Raw genomic sequence first — 25,262 nt, forward strand, 5'->3', positions numbered from 1 at the left:
TATACAAAGAGCTTTTCAAAGAAAAAAATGTGACGGAAATTGATTATCTAATATCTAATGATAATCTACTGATCTATTTCTAAAACCGGTTGACATATTTGGAATAATTTTTGAGATGTTGTTGTAGCATTTGAAATTTTCAATGATTTGAATTGTTCTGTTTTGTATCGTTCACCTATGGATGTTATATTGGTGGATTGATTTACTCTTCCTTCTTCATTACATTGATCAATCAAATGATTCATTATTTTTGTAGAGATATCATAATGATTTCGTAACTTTTTTGACTTATGATAATGATGTGTATCTTGTATACTCATAGTATCATTTGTATATGAATTAGAAATCATTTTAATCCAATTTGTTAACCATGATTTTTCAACTGTATCCATGTAATTCATTGATTGAGTTAAATGTTCTGAGTTATACCGTTGTTTATCATTTTCATTTGTTTCTTTAAAATGATCATAGTGATTATTTTTTGATTGATGAATGTAATCATGATTTGATAATTTATTCAATTCATTTGGATTATATATTTCATTCAATAAAGAGTTTCTTTCTTGTTGTGTTAATGATTGACATTTTGTATGATTTGTTAAATATTGTGAATTCCAAGAAGATGATGAATTCAAGTCTGTTAAAGGAGTGATTTTATTTGATCTTTTTATGAATGTATTTGGAGAAATTTCATCAGTTTGCGTTGCACGTTTCATTTTATAACGATGATTTTGAAACCAAATTTTAACCTATTGATTAGAATGAAATATTAAAATTCCTTACTAATTTATAGTTGAGTTACAGAAAATATTTTGTGTGTGTGTGTTATTGTGTTATATTAAATTACAGGAACTGAATGCTCAGTTCCATAATTCATAAACCATTAAGCGTACTAAGAACTTAGCTACCTATTGCAGATCCACTTATAATGTATGAGCAATAAATTTGACTCTATGGTTGAGCATCTATTTCTTCGATTTCTTACACTGGTTTCAACAGGTATTTCCTGGAGTTCAAGTGAGAAGTAGTGACCAGTGAAGTTCAACTGAGTCTGTTGTGAGATAGTAACTCACTGAAGACATTGGTACATGAGTCGCTCAATTTCGTCGATTAGTTAAAGTTGGACATTAACACCACTGGACGCCGATTGGCTCAGTGGTTTGAAGGTTAGGCACTTGCACGCGAAACCGACAGGTCGTGGGTTTGAATCTCACGAGGCGGTATCGTGGATGCATACTGCTGAGGAGTCCCACAATAGGACGAAACGACCTTCCAGAGCATTCACATTTTCGATGGTTGTGTAACTTCAATTGACTTATAATCTCAACTATTAAAAAAATTTCTTAGATAATTGTTCTAAATAACTTTCACAAAAACTTAATCCTAATCATTTTGTAAGTTAGAACTAGTATTTTTTAAAAAGTACATGGTCCAGCAATAAAATGTGGTTTTTGGTGATAAATAGATAATGTACAGGGATTTCTAATGAGTTAGTGATTTGTAGCTCAAGTGGTTGGTTTTGACGGAGTTTTGTTCTCTGAGCTGGATGATTAGGTTGTGGAGCTTTCATCGTTATTCTGAACGACATCATCAGGTAGAAGTTTGTGCTGATGATGTCGTTCAGAAGAACGATGAAAGCTCCACGAACAAATCATCCAGTTCAGAAAACAAAACTCTGTCAAACTATAACAAAACACTTTGAGAAGTAGAGTATTATTTCAGATCTCCATAGTGTTAACTTCTTTTGTTATGTTAAAAAATTAAATGCTAAATTCCCAGAGGAAAGAAACATTATAGGACCCACTATACTAATTAAATATAATAGAACTAGGGAAAATTGATCTTAATCGAATTAATTAGCCAAATATTTTATCTCCGATAAATTGAAACCTTTTAGATTAATGGATACTGGCATTTACTTCGAGAATTTATCTGTTTAGAGAACATTAATTCATTCCTATTTATTAACAAGAGATGAAGTCGAGGGAAATCATTTGATTATACAATGGTCGATAACGCTATCATTCCACTGGATATGAATTTGTGATTCAGTCACTCGTGTATATAATGCTTGTTTTTTTAGATAGAAAAACATTTCCTATTTATATCATATCATAAACATGTATTGGACAGTACTCGTTGTATTTAAAAAATGTTATTCTATCATAGATTCATTCCTGATATGACTTTGTTGTATTTATTATTTTTATTTATTTATTTAAACACATAAACATTGGTACAAGGAGGCACCAAGTAGATATGCGCCACATAAATCATTCGATTTGTTTGAGGGCTGTGATACTGCCCGGGTGCCCAAACCGAAGCAGGTGGTTTTCTTAGGGGGCCACACCCCGGACCTTTGACCTAAAGGTCTGATCCACAAGGCAGTGGAGCAACGTGAGGAAATGCAGTCCCATGGTAGCCGGTGACCAACGATTGGTTCATACGCCATTTGTTCCCTCAGGATACTGGAGCCGATGTGCACCAATGGTTTGGTTTGAGATCCGGTTAAAGCGCCAGACATTCGCTTTTCGTCCTCTCTATTTTGTAAACAACACCCCCGCTGTGAGAAGGCAGTGAGTAGGACTTCCCTGGTAGAGGCTGTATGCGCGTGGTCATGTGAGAGTATTTCGAGAGGGAGAGCGGACTCTCCCCACTCTCGGCCATACCACGGCATTTGAGGGCACTTTGTTGTATATTTTTGGTCAAATAATGAAATGATAATAAATAATTGACTGAATATCAAATTAGAATCGTCAATTAGCTAATTAACTATATACATTAACCTGTAGAATAACGTAAACATTCACGTAAAAAGAGGTAAAATATTGTACATTTATATAATTACAAAATTCCTTACTTGTGTCGGTGTTAAATTCAATATTCTAGCTAAATGCTCTCTTTCAGAAGCTGTTAAATATCTTTGTTCATTGAAACACTCTTCAAGTTTAGCAGTTTGTAATTTACTAAATAAAATACGACGTTTTCTACGTCTTGTCACTGTATGAAGGTTTGGTGACATTCTGTCATCATCATTATCATTATTGTTATCATTATTATTAGTAGTAGTAGTATTAGTATTAATAGTAGCAGTAGTAGTAGTATCACTAGTATCACGGTTAGACTGTTGAACAACCGTATTCATTGTTTCACATCTATTGTTTAATGTTTTTTCCTCAACTCCATTATGGATTAAATGGTGTTGATTGTAAGAATGTGACTTAATATTGTTATTCATATTATTACTTATTAAATTTGAAGTAAATTTATCCAAGGAATCGTTTATTTCTTTATTAGAATTAGAATTGATTATATTTGAAGGAATTGTTTGAAGAAATGATGGATTATGTTCATATAAATGACAAGTATTGGTTGAATTATGATTTCTTATTAATCCTTCATTAGGTTTAATGAAATTATTGTTAACAGTTGATGTATTACTAGGGTTAGTTGTTATGGACGTTGGTATTGATAATGATTTAGTACTTGATACATTATGACGATATGATTCTATATATTGTTTAAAAAGTTTTATTAACTCTGATGAATTCAATACAGAACATTGATTTGACCAGAGCATATGTAATGAATCTAATAAGATTTGATTAGTCATATCAGATTTATGATGTTCATGAAAATTATGTATTTCAGGTATTAATGTTTGTTTATGATGATAGTTCTCTGATTGATATTGATTTGAATATAAGAATTGTTTAGAGAGATTTATGGATTGATCAGAAGTATTGAATTGATCATCATCAGATTTGGATAGTAGTTTATAAGTATCTAAATTATATAAACATATGTATTATACTCGCAAAAAAAATGAATATATTCTTTACTTAAATAGTTATATTAATAGTTGAGATCATGAGTCAATTGAAGCTACACAACCATGGAAAACATGAATGCTCTGGACGGTCATTTCGTCCTATTGTGGGACTCCTCAGCAGTATGCATCTACGAGACCGCCTCATGAGATTCAAACCCACGACCTGTCGGTTTCGCGTGTGAGCGCCTAACCTTCAGACCACTAAGCCAATCGGCATCCAGTGGTGTTAATGTCTAACTTTAACTAATCCATGAAATTGAGCGACTCATGTACCAATGTCTTCAGTGAGTTACTACCTCACAACGGCCGTCTAGTGCTTCCAAGTTTTCCATGCTGGTCTAGCTTCAATTGACTCATGATTTCAACTACTAAAATTATTATAATATCCACAAAACCCCTTCTGATATTAATAGTTATATGTTCATAATAAATGTAAACCAAAAATACAATTTATATTCAACCTACAAAACTCGGGATTACTAATAAGTTGATCGATTGGAGAGATAGTATAAATCAACTGCCTACCAAGTTTTTTTTCAATTTCAATCATCTTCATATTACTCTAAATTTGTATAACTGGTGATAAAGATAACAATAGCAATAAATCTTAGAAGTTGTAGTCTACATATCTAATTGACAATACTATGTTCATAGAAGGATTTTCGTCTAGAGATTATTTGATAAACTGTGTAAATAATGCTCCTAGACCTTTTGGATACGAATAAATTCGATAGAAACAATAACCGAGAATACTTATGCATTCAATGATCTTTTCCAATGTTAGATATTTAGCAGTAATCTACAACTTATTAAAACTGACAATCACGTTATTTCAACTCAGAAAGTTTGACGAATACTTAATAATGATATAATTAAAAAGTCATACGTTTACTAAGTACTATGATAAGAAAGAATAAACTGGACTGAATAGTTTTAAGAATAACTTGAATCTTCGATCATAACAACATTGTCAGTAACTTGTCATGTTCATTTAACCTATTATCATTTAATTTAAACTGATACCATTAAAAATGATAATTATACTACATTTGCATATTTTATAGACTTGGAGTTTTGTAATCGAAAAAAAAAGATAATGAATTCTTAGATTTCTGGCTATTACAGATACGTTTTTATGAATACCATTAACCGATCAATGTTAGACCACCAGTGAAAACTTAAATGCATTGAACGGTCATTGTGTTCTGATATGAGATTCTTCAGTAGTACACATTCATGGTCCTACACGCAGGACTCGAACCTAGAACTTTCGACCTCATACTCAATTGCCTAACCTTGAAATCACTGAGCCAATTTTTTTTATTGCCTACCTTCAAAATAATTCCCATTCATTTACAATTATCCTCGAAGTTATTATCTAAAAAAGTCATTCAATTTAAGAGTACCATTATAAGTAATTACATATAATTCATTATAACACATTACATTAATTAAAACTTTAGAGCTTATCTATGTTTCATGCATATAATTGATCACTATCATTTTCTATATAGTATACATCAGCTTTAAACATAAGCGTCTTTACTTTTCTAAGAATTAGATCATAATCATTGTCTATCTATATGATTATTACTACCTCAATTGAATAAATGCGAAAGGTAAAAACAAAACACTAAAAAAAGGATTCATGATTGATTAGAAGTCAGTTGTAAATATTGCCAATTTTAATATTCTCATATAAGTTCAGTTTAAAATGTTAAATAATAGTTATACATTAAAGGGGAATTCATTCAATGTAACAAAAAAGAGAAGTACAACGAGAAAAAACTCCTTAAAAGCACTTATTCTCTGTCAATTTATTTGTGTATTATACTTAAATTTGTACGGCGGTTGATAGTTAAAACGGATTGATTGATTGATTGACTAGTATAAAATAAGGAAATAAGTCTGTTTAATTACTATTATCTAAAGTAATAAATAGTAATTCGATTTTACAAAATACTACAATATTCTAATATTAAATAAAGATGGATAGTGGCTAGTGGTGGAATCCAGGACTTGCGTTTCATTCTATTTGGGACTTGTCAGCTGGATGTACCTGCATCTCAGAGCTGATGTTCACGCTGGAACACGAATTCAGTACTGTTTGTTTCAAACGCTATCACGTTATCCATTTAGCTATTGAGTCCTGACAGCCAATTACTTGTGTAATGGGATGAATGAAGGCAATATCGAAACAATACGCACAGTATGCACATATGCTCATAAGAGACTGATCAATTACAGTCGTAAATAACAATGGGAAGATTCAAGTGAACAATACCAAGCAAATTTTAATATTAATTTATTCATCATTATTTTTGTAAAAATTCAGTACATTCATTGAAATATATCCCGTTTACTATTAAGAGTAGTTATTTCTTAGCAATATGATAAATCATAGTTAAGCGAATATCATGTAAACAATCAATAACAACCCATTGAACTTCTCTGCATGTTGATTAATATTACTTACATGAAAATAAGAAAATGTCTCTGAAAAAAAACTGTTAACTTGGCAACAGTTGAATAGGAGATCAAATCAAAAACTTGTTAATTCTTTACAAATTATGATATCCTGATTATTACCTTGTTTATTTTAGTGTTTACTATATTGTTGTTTATTCTGGTTAGCGTTTTTTTTTGGTGGCAAAATTGTTTCCTATGGGATGGGGTTGCTGACCCTAAACCCAACCCTCTTCTTTTACCTGGGCTTTATTACATTACAAATTTAACTTTGAAGGGATTATTATAAACTAAGATATTCATCCTCTGACCGATCACTTAAACAAATCTATAGAAATCGTTTTAACTGAAATTTATGGTTAATTAAAAATAATTTAATAGTTGAATTCATGAGTCAGTTAAAGCTAGACCACCATGGAAAATCAGGGAGCACTGGACTGACCATAGTCCAATATTTGAATTAATACACCTTTTTATAAAAGTAGTAGAATGATTGAAATTTACAATGATAATAATAATAATAACTCATTTTCATGTTATTTGGATAATTGTCTTAAGTATAAAGTAGGTGATTCTCTATGTACGCATATATTCATCTATTCATCTCCTACAGTATTATAATATATTTGATATCCATATGATATACAGAAGCTTTCTCTTTATCCTGTACTAAATTCATCAATGACACCTGTATTTTCAAATGCTCAACAAGATTGCTTTTTCTTCTTGAAAATCAACTCCAACAATGCATTAAAAAGTAAACTAAACATTGTTAAGCTACTATTATTAATAATTAATTGTTAATTCATTGAATCTTATGGTTACAACAATGTCAGTTTGTCACATAAAATAAAATCACACAGCAAAAGAGTGTGTGTGTCTGTGAGAGAGAGAGAGAGAGAGGGAGAGAGAGTAAGAATGAGGAAATATAATCAAACTCTTGGCAAACAACTAAACAAAAAACTTTTCTTTCTTTAAATTTATCGTTTGTTTCTTTCCTTTGGTTAGTAAACATGTTGATTCTTTAATAAATACATGTCAATACAATCATAATCGTCAGCTTCTTTAATATAACCATTATTGTTGTAAAAATCATGCTGTGCTCAAAAAGGTGTTTAATTAAATTCTAAACTATTGCTCCTTTAATCATGTTTGATAGTGATGATGATGATGCTGAGTTCTTTCTTATTATTATTTACATTTTTTTCAAGACTTTATTTATCTATAATCATTTCAAATATGTACCGTTGGTACAATCAATGTCATACTGTGGTCATACTAACAGTAATTATTGTTGTTATCGTAGTGGTGATGGTGATGATTAAGATTTTAATGATAGTTATAATATTTAGATCTCATTCATAATTGTATTTGTTCTCTTCAACTCCCTTTCTCTTTCTATTTCAACTACATATGAATACATTTCTTTTGTATTCCATTTCATTCAGACATGATAGACAATTTAATAGTAAAATAGAAAGGATCAAGACACATTTTTATGTATAATCAATTAAAATTTAAAGTAAATAAACTAATACAGAAAAGAACACAGCATAGAACTGCTGTCTAGTTTTAGTTTTCATTCATGTTTTCTTTTTTTTCTTTTTTTCAATTAAAATAATAATTCTAGACGGTGGAATTAGATCGTGTTGAATATCTCTCCGTCTATTTTTTTTCTTTTATAATAGATGGATAAAGGAAATATGAAAGATGAAAACAAGTCGATGAATCAGTCAATTGACGAATTGTTTGTTTTTTTCAAAAAAAAACTTGTTTATAAATTATATTGTTTAAATCAGTAGGAGATATTTATCGTGATCCATATACCAATTTGATAGGTTATCACTAGCGTATAGGAAAATAACCAAATAAACTATATATATATTTATTTTAATGGAATTAAAATTATTTTAGCTTTCAAGAGGGTTGGGGATAAATTCCACATTGTCAAATCATCTAACTGTATCATAGTCAGTAATTACGGTTGTGTTTGTTTAGTCACTCAATTAATAATAATGACAATAATAACGGTGATCTAGCTTCAATTAGCTCATGATCTCAACCATTGAAATTCAAGTAATAGTAATAGTTTGTTGAAGATCTTTTGGAATAGTTCTTATTATAGAATAAATTGGAGGTAAGATTTTCAGTATATTGTAATTTTTCTTCCATCTTGACTGACTATGCTATACTTAACATTTCCATAGCATGATGTAATGGTATTTTTATGGTAGAAAACTTTACACTTTTTCGTGTTAGCTGGCATGAACGACAAAGAATGAAACACACCCTCCGTTATAGATTACGAAAATGTAAATAATATTTCTCGCCTCATTTTTGTTGGTCGGTAGATGTTATATCTAAATTGTGATCGAAAGTGCGGTTTATCCTCAGTTTGCAAAGAGTTTAATCCATAGAAAATAATTCATTGATTTATCTTTGCGTTTTTTAGTATTATCAGTACTCTCAACCAAACTCGACAATATCAAACACAGATACTGTATAAACTAAATTTATTGTAATTTTAAATCAGTCTAGGATACTTCTTAACCTTCAGTGGTATTTTGAATAATATAGGTACCTTATACATCGAATAAACATGGGTGAAAATGTGATTGACTTATAGTTTAACGTTTAAGTAATTTATTATTTGTGTTCTATCAGTATATATTTGTAAACGTTTTCTTATCTTTTAAATTTTCAGTTCACTAAATGGGAACATTCACTAAAATGTTGATACTGATGTCAGTCGATAGTTAAAACTTAGCGATCACTACTTGATCGTAAGCTAATTGCTACCAGGACTAGGTAGTTCAGTGAATAACATGTTATTATTTGAAATGTAAGGTACTAAATTCAAGTATCAGAGTGAACATCAACACTAGGATGCAGGTATATACAACAGGCGATTTATACATAAGACAAAACACTTCCTAAATTCTACTGCTAGCCACATATTAAATACACCAAAACTTGTGATTTAGTGCTATAATGAAGCAATCCAACTTGTACATACATATGACAACATGGACTGATTATTTTCAACCATAGATATCAGAAACGGGAAATTACAAACCTCTACTATTACTTGAGTATGTTTGTTCAATTGAATTTAACTACTTTTCTGATAATAACTTCTTTTTACTAGCTATAGCATGATCTTCCTTATTCTTTCGAATTGTACATTTTCAAAGCAAAACAATATTGGATACAAAATGTCATTTAGAATGATTATCTATTTAGTATTATAGACACTTCTCTTTCTATTAGTTGGAGTAGTATTTTCATTTTTTTTAAAAAAAACAGGTAGCTGTCCACGAGTTGTCAATCTTTATTTTTATATAATCTGCTTATGTAACACTGGAAGTCAATAAAAATAGCACGGTCACAATGTGTCAATCTCTTCTTTTTCCTAAAAGAGATTTATCTACATCTATTCGTGTATTTATATTTATTTACAATGTCAACTAAATGTTTATGAAAGTCACCTAGTCACAACAATAAAATTGCGTGATTGTCATCACTAAGTTATATCAATAAATAGAAGAAGAGGGTGGGTTTAAAAAGAGTCAACAATCAAATATTGATTACTCTTATGCTCTAATGATTCTGTGGTTTAAGAAACATTAAGCATGACAACTAAATTAAATGAATTATAGAATCAAGATAAGTTAATACAGGTATTAAATTGATGGTATATGCAACAATTATTATTTTTTTTAAAAACAAAAGTAGGCGGAGTTGATAGGCAGAATCATTGAAATAAATTGATATGAATGTATATACAGTTCAAAACACCCTGAAGCAAATTCATTCAGATGTTAACTTATCAACTAATATCACATTGTTAGTTGACTAAACTGACTTAATAAAAATGGAATATGTAATGATTCTCGTAGTTTACAACTTAGAATTCATTTATATTTTTTGATAATATAATCTAGGCAATATTAAGATGTATTCATTAGATCAAATTGATATGATTTTGACATTATTATTGACTAAATCAAGATTGTTGATTTTTTTTTAGTTAAAGAGATAAACTTCATAGATTTCATTTCAATATGGTTGATATAGTAGTCAATGAACTTCAACAGATTCTTTTATTAATCGTGTGTTAAAGATTGAACTAAGAAGATTAATATATTAGTTAGTTAATAATAAAAGTTAAGAATGAATATTAAATCAATGTGAAATGTTAATTACATGTGATTTAGTAACATATGCTCACTAGTCACTGGCTTCACGAAATATATCCTAGAGTCCTAGTGAGAAGTAGTGACCAGTGGAGTTCAACCAGGTCTGTTGTGAAATAGTAACTCACTGAAGACATTGGTGGATGTGTCGCTCAATTTCGTGGACTAGTTGAAGTTAGACATTAACACCATGGGATGCCGACCGCCTCAGTGGTCTGGTGGTTAAGTGCTTGAGTGCGAAACCAGTAGGTCCTGGGTTCGAATCTCGCGAGGCGGTATCATGGATGCGCACTGCTGAGGAGTCCCACAATAGGATGAAACGACCGTCCAGATCATTCATGTTTTCCATGGTTGTGTAGCTTCAACTGACTCACGATTTTAACCATTGAAATTACTACAATCTCCACAAAACCCACCTGATATTAACCTTATAAAAGTTCATTTTAAAAAAAACCTAATCTTATAGATTTTGACATGGATTACGGAAATCACCAAACTACATCACGAGGCAAGCCTTAAATTGGAGTCATGATGGGGAGCGAAAAAGAGGAAGATCAAAGAATACATTACATCGAGAAATAGAAGCAGATATGAAAAAGATGAATAACAACTGAAAAGAGCTGGAAAGAACTGCCCAAGACAGGGTAGAATGGAGAATACTAGTGGGCGGCCTACACTCCTCCATGAGGACTAACAGACGTAAGTAAGTCAGTAAACCTTACTGATTTATTATAAATTCCCAGATGATAGTATTATTTCAAATTCATCTTTGTTCATTAATTAAATCATCAGATCCTAGCGAATATCATGATGATGAACATATTCTGTGTCTATTTTGATGGTGATATTCGTCACGTCAAAACTTAATTCTTAGTAGAAATCAACGAAAAAAGAGGCTGATTATTTAGTCAAATGAAAGTTTAGATTGATTTTATCTATAAACAGATTTCTACAAGCTACAGTTCAATCTTTTATGATTCAGTGAATTCCTAAAACTTATCAAACACATTGGATTTTAAGTTGCATTCGTCGCAAAATGATTAGAGTTAGGTTACCAGTGAAAACTACCGAACACTAGACAAATATTTTATGCTGGGATTAGACTCCTTGTTGATCCCCACTTTTGATCCTTCTAGGAATGGAACTCAGGACCTACAGGTTCCTCACTGAATACGTAATCATTAGAAATGACTGAACTGGGAACTAGTGGTACAATCCCAACTTTAACCAATCCGCGACATGGTATATCAATAGTTCAGTTCTGTTAATGACAACTTTGTCACATCTGACATATTTGAATCTCACTAACTGTGATCCGTCTGTGATGAACATGATCTATAAATTAAATCAATCTTCATAAAGCTATTTCCTATTAATCTAATAATAAGCGAAGTTCTTAACTGATATTTTAAAAAAGTTTAGTAAATATTAGAAAATTCGTAAAACTTATATTACTGATTTAATAGGATCACTAACTAACTACCTTATTTCAGTATACCGTTTACTTCTACTTTCTTATTCACCAAATAAATAAAACAATCAATTGCTATTTGATTCGTCAAGTACACTTGATTTCATAAAACATTCTAGGAACAAAAAAACAGATTCTTTCTTGACGTGTTTAATTCTTATTATTACATTACGTAGTAAAACTTGGTGTAATAATTTATCATGTACTTAAATCATTCATGTCAAGTAGATCATAACTTATCATCTGAAAATATTGAATTTCAACATAATGAATAGCTCATGATTAACTGATAATCTTTTTAAATTCCCTGTGTATTTCTACAAAAATGAAATGACTATCAATAAGTAATCTTACTGATATAGAGAAATATATATTTTTTTAATGGATACATAAACCCATAAATTACTATATGTGGGAGTACTTTTTTTATTAACATTACAATGTTAAAATTAAACAAAGGTAAATGGGAGCTATCATTCCATTTATGATGTAAATTATGAATGATTAGAAGGTATTAATTGAAGTTATGAACCGATCAATGTTAGACTGTCATAGAAAACCTGAAATCAGTGGATGACTGTTTCGTCCTAGTATGGAACTTCTCAGTAGTGCACATTCACGATTTCGCATGCGGAAATCGAATTCAGGACCTTCGGTTTCAATTAAAACTTAACAGATTCCACAACTCTGTACTGATAATAAAAAGTTAAACTGATATGAGAATGAGTAAAGCAAGAAGGAACGACAGAGTATACGTATAAATTTTTTAATCATATTACTAACATTCATTATTATGTTGTCGTAATAGAATACATTGCTATATACTTGGTTTGACTTAAATACATTTATTTCAGTTTTTAATAACTTTTGAGAGAAACGTCATGTAAATATATCTATATGAAACCTTGTAAATAAAACCAATTTAGTACAATTCTAGATAAACAAATCAAATAGAAGCTTAGTATTCTTAAATAATTCCTTAAAATATTTAAGGGATGAAGTTCACATTTATTATCCACAGGTTAAAATGAAATACTGAAATCACTTAGATACTAGATGTAACAATTTATCCTTAACATAAATGATACGAATTTTTAGTTCATTCAATTGCCTATCTAATTGTCAACATTTTTACCGCCTTCATTTAGAATGTAATTAAAAATAAAGTGTTCGTGGCATAGTTTGTACCATTGATTAATAATCTTTTCTTCAGTAAATCAACTGGGTTTTTTTTGGGGGGGGGGCATTAATTATATGAGAACACAACAGGATAGGTAATTTATCTTTGATTTATACAGAACATCCATCATCAACACAATGAAGTGAAGTTAAACAGTTATTTGGTTACAATATAAGTAATTCAGAATGGGTTTTGTGGAGATTTTTAGAAATTTCTTTGGTTGAAATCATGAGTCCATTGAAGCTAGACCACCATGGAAAACCTGGAAGCACTAAACTGCCGTTTCGTCCTAGTATGGGACTCCTCAGCAGTGCGCATCCACGATCCCCCCTCGTTGGATGCCGGCTCAGTGGTCTAGTTGGTTAAGCGCCTGGCGCTAGACTGATAGGTCCTGGGACCGAATCTTTTCCAGGTTTTCCGTGGTGGTCTAGCTTCAATTGACTCATGATTTCAACCAGCGAAATAACTAATTCAGTAATAATGTTAAAACCAGATCAGAACTGCTTAGAAAATGCTATCTTTCAACTAAATATATAATTCATTACTGGTAACTCAATAATAAAACAATTTGCTGTTAAGTTTAGTGGATAACAATGATCAAAACCATATTACATTAGTAGTATTATCAATTTCCATTCATTGATAACTAGTATGTAAACAAACATTTTTTAGAAAGTTAAATAATTGATTAGATATTAACATGGATCTTAGTTACATCAATATTTCGATCAGTTGTCTTTGATCTTTAGTAAATTAAGCTAAACAATTATCTTAATTTTCGTAGTCATTATTCAATTGTTGAATATGAAAATATATGATGCTTGATTTCAGTTTATATTATCTTCTAGGCCAATAATCTGTATCCATTGTCATTAGTTCCCGTATATCAATTGATTGATTATCAGTTAAAATTATTGTTAAAATCTTATTGGCAGTCGATAGAAAAAGATTATTAAATGACACTTATTCTACGGAATATATTGAAGTGTCGAAAAGAACAAATTAATGAATCTATACAACGGGATACTGTTTTAATTTACCTTTAAAACTAATTTCTTCTTACATAATTTATTAAGATATAAACCATTAATGAATATAAATTACTATTAGAAAACTTGCTAATCACTCTTCAGTAAGAAACTTTTTTGGATTGAGATCATGAACAGATTGATGTTAGACTACCATTGAAAACTTGGAAGTACTGGACGGCCGTTTCGTCCTATTGTGGGACTCCTCAGCGGTGTGCACCCACGATCTCCCTCGCAGAATTCGAACCTAGGGCTTCAGCCTTGCGCGCGAACGCTTAACCTCGCGATCATCTTCCATCCTACTGAGGTAGACACCTGTCTCTACCCGACACTGATTAGCTCCATTGGTCATGGCTTCTCACTAGAACTCCGAGAATTTCCTCAGGAAGCTAGTCACTAGTGGGTATATGGTAATTATCAGTACAGGGTTGTAGAGACTATGATCATGATCTCAGTAAAAAAACTTAATAATCTCCAAAACTCTATACTGAGAATAAATATTTCATTTTATTCTCCTTCACCATTAGCTATTCAACTCTCATTTTCACTGACTAATCCTAATAGATTTGTATAAAATATCAATAGTACCTGATATTTGTTGATATTTTGTATTTAAATACCTTATTATTCAACAGTATTAATCTAATAAATATCCATTAGAAGTTGATGGACATAGATTTAGTTATTCTTTAGTAACTTACATTAAGAATTGTTTACGAAGTGAAAGCTTATGTTGCAAACTTCATAGTATAATTCGGAATCAGTGAATCGTATTATACTGACTGAGCAACATTTCCAACATTCAAAGAGTGTGAAATATCAAGTAGTTTTGATCATTCTTATGTTTATTGGATAATTTAATGCAGAATAATAATATGTTAGTTATATGCTAAAGATTTCATTTAGGCATTAAGATGTATCTATTTCTTTATGTTGTAAACAAGTAAATGTGATGCAGTAAAAAATGCAGGATAAAAGACAGTGGTATACTGTAAGTTACGGTTTGAAATGGAATTTTTAATGACTATTGCACGCCAATATGAACTTAACTTTCAATAAATGAATGGAGAATTAGTCAAAAGTTTTAGATAAAACATACTAATTAAACACTGATTATGTTAGAAAAAATTCAAGCCAATTTTAAATTCATGCAAAATGAACTCCAAGTTATAGTTTTTTTTAAAAAAAGAAGAAACTTACTTTTATGAACTAATTCATCCATGTTTGTCTGTTGTGAATATTCATCATCAGTATTATTGTCAACATCATCCAAACTATTATCAAGTTGGTTTTTAGATGATGATGTTCCATTATCAAATATTTTAGTATCTTCTAACAGTCGACTAACAAGAAAATGTGGACTTTTTCCATTCATATTATAATAAATGTTTAAAATGGTTTGTTAAATAAATAGGTGATCACACTTAAATATAATGTTTAACTGATTAGGTCAATTTTAATCTTATATTGTAATATTTGAAGTGATTACTGTTTCCTACCGTAACCCCACCCTAAACCAATTGACTCCTCTCTTACTGATTAATAGTATACACTTCATATTTTACGTTGATATTTTCCTAAAACATACTTCATAATAAAAGTTATCCTTTTAACCAATCGTTGTCAAGTAATATTTATTCATCAATTGAAAGGGGGTTTTATATTTGCAAGATAACACTAGTTTAGAATATTAAAGAGGGTATTAAATTGTTTGAAGAATGGGAAAATAAGAAGAGAATATTAATTTCTCACCGATCTTTGCTTTTTTATTGGTTGTTGTATAAATTCGATCATTTTCCTAGTTATTTTAAGGAAAAAGACCGACCAATAAAATTAAAGTTTATTTAAGAGATACGTATTGTTTTTAAACTATATTAATGAATATGATATTCAACAAGTATCTATCATAAATATAGATAGATTGAACTCAAGATTTATCATCTTCAATTTATATGACCACTGCTATTTAGATATCAAAATGATACTTTTTCTAAGAGTATAAGAGCAAATTAATTTAATCTTATAAAGCAACTTGAAAAGTCAAACCAGTGATAACTGATTACTAACCTATTCATGAAGTACCAAGTCTAAAGGTGAACACAACAACACTGAGTTACAGACTAATCCAAGTAATGAAATTCAGATAGAATTGAATAGACGTTTTGAATTCCATTGCATATTACAATAGCAAAAAAATTATTATAAGCTCAGTATCTGAGCTTATTAAATTTTTATCTGTCAGTATGAGAGGTAATAGTAAAATATGTACACTGATCTGTTACCCAGAAAAACAAATTAAGCGAATCAATAAACAAACTTTCGAAAGCGAATATTTTAGGAAATTCTTGTTAATATTAGTCAACTCTGTGTCTAACTTGGTAAATGTTCTTTCAGTTTAGAATATGTGTATAATTGCAGTTATTTCAATAGTGGAGATCATGATTCAATTGAAGCTGCACAACCATAAAAAACCAGGAAGCACTGGACGGCTGTTTCGTCTCATTTTAGGACTCTTCAGCAGTGCGCATCCATGATCCCGAAATTCGAACCCAGGACCTATCTGTCTCATGAGCGAGCGTTTAACCACCAGACCACTGAGCCGGTCGGCATCAAACGGTGTTAATGTCTAACTTCAAACAACCCACGAAATCGGGCGACATATCCACTATTGTCATCAGTCAGTTACTATCTCACAACAGACCTGGTTGAACTCCACTGGTTACTGCTTCTCACTAGAACTCCAGGAAATACTTCTTGAAGCCAAACTAAGAAATCTAAGAAATACATAATCAACCATAGGGTCAAATTTATTGCTCTTGCACTATAAATGGATCTATAACAGGTTTTCCGTAGTGGTCTAGGTTCAACTGATTCGTGATATCAACTTTTGAAATTACTACAATCTCCACAATACCCCTTCTGATAATAATTGTAGTTACTTCAAAAAAACCCTCCACGTATTTGGCTTTGTCATATCGTGCATTATAGGCGATACAAATTTACGATAATATTACCATTCAAATTTATTGTTTATCGTCTAATTAGTTTTTCCTTGTATAACACAGTTTTTGATGTCAGTAAAAAAATTTATTTTACTCGATTAATTATAAACGATGAATGTAAACTCAAGCTATTCGAGTAATGAGACTTTCATAATTATTCCTTAGAAATGTTGGAAGATATATATTGTATGTCTATATGACCAATTTCTTTACATTGATAAAAATATTAATGATTAATACTTATGATTCATTTTTTGTTTTGGTCAGTTGAGTCTTTCGATTGATGTTTAGGCCTACAATTGATCAGTCACGTATTGATATATATATATATATATATATATATATATATATATATATATATATATATGCATCCTATATGGATTGTCTTAATATTGTCTGGGATGTAGGTACATCCAGCTGACAAGTCCTAAATAGGACAAAACGCGTTTTCTGGTTTCCACTGATAGCCACTATCCATCTCTGCTTACTAATACTTATAGTTATGATAACCATAGAATTTGTCTGTAACTTCATGGAATAAAAATAAAGAGAATTCTGTAGAGAAAATTCTTTAGACGAAATCATTTACTTACGTCGTACACTCGTATTTATAGGTGTCTGATCAATTTATAAGTTTATAGAAAAATTAAAAAGACCATGTACCGTTTAGGTAATCAAAACAGGGTCTTTCTGGTTTTTCAAAAATTATCATCTATTATGAATAGTGATTCAAAATCCTATTATAGAAATATAAGGATTATTCACTTATCTGATTACTTACTTTGGTAACAAGATTTTATGATTTAGAGAATCACTTTAATGTAGGTGAGAACACGAATGATTTTAAATCTGTTGTATTTTGAGAAAACTTAATACTTCATGACAAGATACAATCAAAACATCCATTTCTTCTTTGTTTTATTCTCATTGCTAAAAAAACGTATGTTTATAAACGGAAGTCATTAATCAATAATGACATCTTTAAGTGAATCATAACGAAGATGTTGAATGGTCGAATATGTATGTGTCATTCGTCATTTACGTGCTTCATTTAACAAAACATTACTATCGGATTTCTGTATCAAACCGTATATACACGAAATAGATCACTACTACCCTTAATAAATAATATCATCCGGATTAAATTAGTTATGTAATCAAATGTAACTCCGTGTATTTTCATATTATTATTCAAAGATTACTTTAGAAACAAATCATATTTTAGAAGAAGAAAATGTTTACAAATAATTATTTCACAGATTGAAATCATGAGTCAATTGAAGCTAGACCACCATGGACAACCTGGAAGCACTGGTGGTTTAGCTTCAATTGACTCATGATTTTAATCTGTGAAATTTCCAAAATTTCCACAAACCCCTTCTGAAAATAATTATTTGACATACTGGGAAAGTAACTCGAAGTTCACGAGTAGATGAATTTAAATTATATTAAGATGTCATTGTATTACCAAGATCAAAGTTTAGGAGGGATAATTTTCTAATACAAATAATTTAAACACTTTTTTTCTATCGTTGTGATTATTGATTTGTTAAATTCAGTATTTTGAATAAAAGAGAACCACTTCATGAATGGATCACTTCAATGTGAGGAAGTGGTAACACTGGCAGTCATACCTCGGTTATATAACAAGATATTATTGTAAACAGTAGCAAATTAATGTTGATCGTAACATATAGTGAGTAATGAAATCTAAAAAATATACTACTTTAGTGAATGTTGTTGGATTAAAATACATAATAATTAGTAGTATAGGAAATTCATGCAGAAACATAGATTTGCGGGTGATATCACCTACTGAATTTTAGTCAAAAATCTATAAGAAACTAGGAAGTACTGGAAAGTCGTTTCATCTAAGCATGAAATCGATCAGAGGTATGAACAGGTTATCTTACAACAGATCGCAACCAAGACCATATGTATATTTATATATAGTATTAAGCTATTTATGTAGACATAGAATCGTACAATCTCACAACTCTGGGATTCTGATAATAATATCCAAGGTGAATGAAAAATAAATATTTACTCTTTCGAATCCCAGTTCTCAATTTAAGTCAACTTACTGATTTGATTTGTTTAACGTTAACATTTCAATATGGAATTTTTTCATGGATCATCATTTAGTCCTGTTTACTTTGAACTTTCCTTTACTGTCTTTGATTAGATTTTCCAGTCATCACTTTCATTTGAAATCCGTTTAGTCCGGGATTTATGCAATTGTTCTGATTTGTACAGACAAACAATACTTACTGTCAAGTAACGTCCGTGTCCATCTTGAAGAGTTGACAGTCATCTATCAAAGTTATCTGCATACTAAATAATCATTTCATTCATTATAAGAATAATGAAAAATTCAACATATTACCTAACTGGTGTTTAAGATGATTAGAGAAGACACTATATAGATATTTACACTGATAATTTTGTACAATGAAATATTGTAGGTTAGGAAAAAGTATCCATGTTTAGTCACTTAACTGGAAAGGAACTAACGATAATGATAATGTTTGCTTATAAGAAGAAGAATCAGATAAATTACTCTAATTTAGCTATATTTATTAGCTGAAGTAGTTTAATTTCTTGAAATTTTAAATTACATATATACTTTAAGCTATTGATCACCTAATAACGAGTGGTGTCAGTTATAGTATAGTTAAATTTGACTATTGATCAGATAGGTAAATTATATATCTGCAGCAATTTGAAAGACTCTCCCGTTCTCCTACATTGTACGAACATTCCATGTACCTAAATTAATGGTTGCTCTGGTTTTCAGAAGAAGCGTCAGCCTCGTGACTTTCGAGGGATCTAAGCTTTCACCATAAAGCGTCATAACTCTTCTAAATGAAGACCTTCTAACTTCAAGGGTAGAGTTTTAATGGTTTGAATAATTTTTTCTGGCCAGTGTTTTTTTAGCGAGTTAGTTTTCTACGTGATCGGGTCGATAACCCAATGCCCAACTCTCCTCCTTTATCCGGGATTGGGACCGGAAGTAGTCGCAGGAGGGCTCCAGGTGGAGTTAGATTTATATATATATATATAACTCTAAAGTAATTTGTTATAAATTTTAGATTTATTTTGAAGTATAATAAATATTCATTTATCAGTATAGTGGTTGTGGAGATTGTTAAGTTTTTGACTGAGATCATGAACCAATTGATGTGAGACCACCATTGAAAACCTGGAAGCACTGTACTGATAATTACCATGTGCTCACTAGTGACTGGCTTCGTGAGAAAATTCCCGGAGTTCTGGTGAGAAGCCATGACCAATGTAGCTAATCCGTGTCGGGTAGAGACAGGTGTCTACCTCAGTAGAATGGAAGGTTGTCGCGCAATTTCGTAGATCGGTTGAGGCTAGACATTAACACCGTTGGATGCCAGCCAGTTCAGTGGTCTAGAGGTTAAGCGTTCGCGCGCGAGACTGAAGGCCCTAGGTTTGAATTCTGCGAGAGAGATCGTGGATTCGCACTGCTGAGGAATCCCACAATAGGACGAAACGGCCGTCCAGTACTTCCAAGTTTTCAATGGTGGTCTAACATCAATCTATTAATGATCTCAATCAAAAAATATTCATTTGTTATCTTTACTATCTCACATGAATTGTATCATTATTGGTTTTTGTCTAGTTACACTTAAGTAGCAAATATGAACATTTTCACAATGATAACGAGAATGACCATATCAGTGTTTGATTAAAGTATAACATTTATATATTCAATGGTCTAATGAATTTATACTAAAACAATTTAATTGAATTTTAGCTCATTAGAAACCCATTTCTTCTTTATGACTTTTTTCTTTCTTTCTTGAACAATCTTTTAAACTTCAATTAAGAGTAACATTTTTTTAAAATAATTTTTATCTTCCAATAGAGATGTGATTTCTTCACTGTTTTTTTTCTTTCTTTTAGAAAAGATAATAATTTATCATTAATAGATTTTTCTCTTAGTTATTCAATTTATTCATTTTTGGTTTATATAATTTCCTCTATTTTCTTTCATTCTCTCTATATATATGTAGATGACAAATGAAAAGGTAAATAATAGTAGAAAAGTGTGTGTGTGTGTGTGTGTAGGTGTGCATGTGTATGTGTGGGTGGGTGGGGATGTAGGTATATGTGTATGTCTATTGTTTATGTACACTTTATGTTAAGCGAGAAATAGTTACACAAGGAAATTATAAATAATGGTCATCTTTTTATATTTTAACTTCAGAAGAATATTTCTATATATATCCCTATCGTAATTTGTAGATAATTAACTTTTTCTTCTTCACTCCACTAAATCTATTTGGATGTCTATAAAAAGAAAAGTTATCTTATTACATTCTTATCACATATTTACTTTCTCTCTCCTCTCCCCCTCCTCCCCAAAAAAGAAATGAAATCCATGCAATGACTGAAGCTTATTAAAACGTATCTATCAAAGAATATTTTTGTTAACTAAAGAAAAAAAAAACTGATTTAGCAAATTAACATTTGTATATATATTAGGGGAATATTTCGAATAGTTTGTAGAAGAGATAAATCATTTGACGTCGCCATTATTATTATTATTATTATTATTATTATTATTATTATCCTCATCATCATTGCCATCATAACTAAAACAAACTGAAATAAACGACGACAACAACAACAAAAATTAGAATACCGGAAGAATTTTACTTTTATTCAACATTTGGAGACAACAAACATACACAAAAAAACGAATGAGTTATTTAATAATGAAAAACAATTGGTATATAATAAATAATACAACACCTACATAGATAGATTTCACTGAATATCTCTTTCTACATATGTCCTTTATTGTATGTATGTATGTATGTATGTGTATAACCATTTTTTTTTAATGAATGATTATTCTTATCTAATACAAAATGGTATTAATCTATTTACTTAGTATGTTCTTTTTATTATTTCTTGTATGTCGTTATTAAATATTAAAAAAACAAACAGAATTTCACTTTGAAATTCCTACTTTTGTTTTTTTATTTATTTTTAAACATTTCCGGTTTGGTTTCTTGCCGTTGTTGTTGTTGTTGTCGTTGTTTTTTCTTCTTCTTTCTTCACTCATTGAATGATAACAGTCACTTGTTTAAAGATGTAGGTATTTTCTTCAAATAATTACCATCTGTATATGATATTTATCGGTATAAATTATATTGTATCTCAATGAAAAGTAAATAGATCTAATGTGTTTATTTATGCTCAAAATGAAAGTAGTTCAAATAAAAGAAGAAAAAAACTAATCTTTTGATGTTATTTTCTGGAGCTGTACAATCGTATTTATAATAATAATTTGGTTTATAGAAGCTTTTAAAGATTATTTTCATCTTTATTACATTTTGATTATGACATAATTTTAGATTTTGATTAACTTTTAATAGCTCTGTCAATAAATCGATACTAATGTACGTGAAAATAGCCATAAGTACATTTGTACACCTCTGCTCAATAGCATCATTGAATTGTCTTTAATTTAATTGATATGATTCAGTAGTTAAGTAGATAACGCGATGGAGTTTGAAGCGAACGGTACTAGGTTCGAGTCCTGTGGTGAGCAGCAACTATGAGATTCAGGTACATCCAGTTGACGAATTCCAAATAGGACGAAACGCGCGTCCTGGATTCCACTGCTAGCCACTATCCATCTTTGCTTAAAAACCTTATGACTTAAGGCTATATCGAAGCAATCTGCACAGTATGCACATATGCCAACATGAGACTACAGTCCATAATAACAATGGGAAGATACCAGTAAAACAACACCAAGTGGAGATAAGACAATTAGTTCAGGAAAGGATTTTATGTAATGTGTAAATAATAACAGTCAATTGAAACTTATTAGTACTAAAGACAAGACAACTTTGACACTGACCGCTTACTACTCATTGATTGGACAATGTAAATAACTCAATCCTTCAAGTTAGTCAAGGTCTCATGAACTAGATGGTCACATCTCTGACTGTGAAGCTGAATAATACGGGATGGAACGTAAGTCAGTTCAGGACAACAAACACACCTTCTTGATGAGTACTGAATATGATTTTCTGTCGACTACCTCCAACCATTATCTTACATTTGACCTGGTGCAGGTGATATCAAGTCACTTGGATTAGTGGTCACATTGCAACTTGTTCGATAGGATTTGATTAACATTAAGAAGGGTTTGACATACATAACATTATTCAGCAATCAATCAATCGTTAAAAGCTAGTTCATTCGTTTGATTTTTCGGTAATTTTCTTCCTATTTTACATGAAATTATATGTATTCATAAGAACCAATTGCAATGCTTATAATTATCAAGCCGACTGTTCCTCGTTGGCGAACGTTTAACTGCAAGTTCGTTAATCGATCTTCTTTCTTCCATTTAGGTTTCAAACTTTTACAGCGAGTTGAATTGGTTAGTTTCTATATTTAAGTCATCATAACAGAGTAATGTTGAAAAATAATTTTCCAGGTTATTTATCATAATCTCATGTGTTAAGATCTCTTGTATGTAAAGCCAATAGAATGTTAGTACAGTAAGTTTAAAGAGAGAATTTCCACCAAAGAATGATTTAATTATCAAGCTCAAAAATGAATGGAACATGACTAGATCAAACCAGTGTTTGTTATATGTTAATAATGATTTACTGTTAAGTAAATTTGCGAACTGTCACAACATCAGCTGACAGATCATTGTGCTTGGATCTCAATACTAAATAGCATCCTTTGACGGCGTGACATTATATCGCAACTTATTTGATATTGAGTGGTTACTGGGTAATATTTTTTTAGCCAAATTAGTTACTTTGTTTAATCCAACTTATTTGAGATTGTCAACTGGAGTAAAACTGGTTACATTTTCGAATACTCATATGAGATGTTTGTTAATGAACTGTTATAGCTTCAGCCATATAAAAATTTCTTTCAGACAGTCCTTTTAACTTCATGGAAAATTTTAAACGATGATTCGCATGACGGCGCGCTACTAGGATTGGGTTACTAATAGACATAAATTCCCTTCTAGATAGCCATGAGCTGTAGTTTTCCGATATTGTTTATGTGGTCAATCTAACCTGATCCATTAGAGCAAGTAAACTTTAAAAATATACGTTGAGGTGACTTAACGTGTCCTTTTGTCCCTGATATTTCCTTGCATAAGGTGTTCATTAAAGAAGACGGTCCAAAGCTTTCCTGAATGGAAGATCTTTCTCAAATCTAAAGAGTTTGTCCTTCAGTATTCCCTTCGAATTTGATATTCATGAATAAAACTTTCTTCAAAATTATAAGGGTGCTTTCAACTTATGTTTTAGTTTTAGGTTACCATCAATCAAACTTAGATAAAAAACCATTCTTCCTAAGTGTTCATCACTATTCATTCAATTTTATTATCGATCGTGTAGTTCGTATATATATTTATCAGTTTCAATAGGTTCTTTTTATTGATTTTTAGAAAAATCAACTACTAATAATTAGGTAAAGAACTATTGAAAATAATAGATCAATGATAATCAGTCTCAATCAAATTTCCTACAGAGCATCTATTGTATAAATCTAATTTGAGAACTTGGATATAATTTCTGAAAATCAACTTCAAAGTTATGTTATCTAAGAAACTATGTATATTTGACGACAATTAAAAGTAAAAGCACATGTATTACCTTTAAACTAATTATTTCACTTCAATGCATCTTTTAAATAGGTTGATTACTTCATCATTATTTAGTGGAAAGAGACAAAAAAAAGCAACCCAGAACCAAGAATGAAATTCTTTACACAGTAAAACAAAATAGTCATTTTACAAGAGAAATAAATAAACTAAGAGCAAAACTGTTTAAATCACAAAGAAGATAAACCAACCATTCAAGCTTTAAATATCATTTAATTGCCGGTTTTTTTGTCTAACATTTTAAATAAAAGTGGAAACTCATTGTTTATGTGTGTTCGCATTCGTGTGTATATTTTAATTTTCTTTTCAACATGTGTTATATATATATATATATACGTTGGGAAAAACCAACTAAATGGAGGATAAATAATGAGAAATTAAAAGGAGACAGTTCGATGTGTAA

At 30.5% G+C, this 25,262-nt stretch overlaps 1 protein-coding gene across 1 annotated transcript; it reads right to left on the minus strand.

Moving 5' to 3' along the window:
* Positions 1–65: 65 nt before the first annotated feature.
* NKX2-2 (NK2 homeobox 2) lies at positions 66–15,548 on the minus strand (the record flags this gene model as incomplete). The annotated part of the gene is made up of 3 exons (XM_035732703.1): positions 66–749; positions 2,861–3,786; positions 15,374–15,548. 3 exons carry the CDS (start codon positions 15,546–15,548, stop codon positions 66–68), a joined length of 1,785 nt encoding a protein of 594 aa, XP_035586007.1.
* Positions 15,549–25,262: the final 9,714 nt, after the last annotated feature.

This window comes from Schistosoma haematobium, chromosome 1 (assembly GCF_000699445.3).
Source record: "Schistosoma haematobium chromosome 1, whole genome shotgun sequence".
Lineage (NCBI taxonomy): Eukaryota > Metazoa > Platyhelminthes > Trematoda > Strigeidida > Schistosomatidae > Schistosoma > Schistosoma haematobium.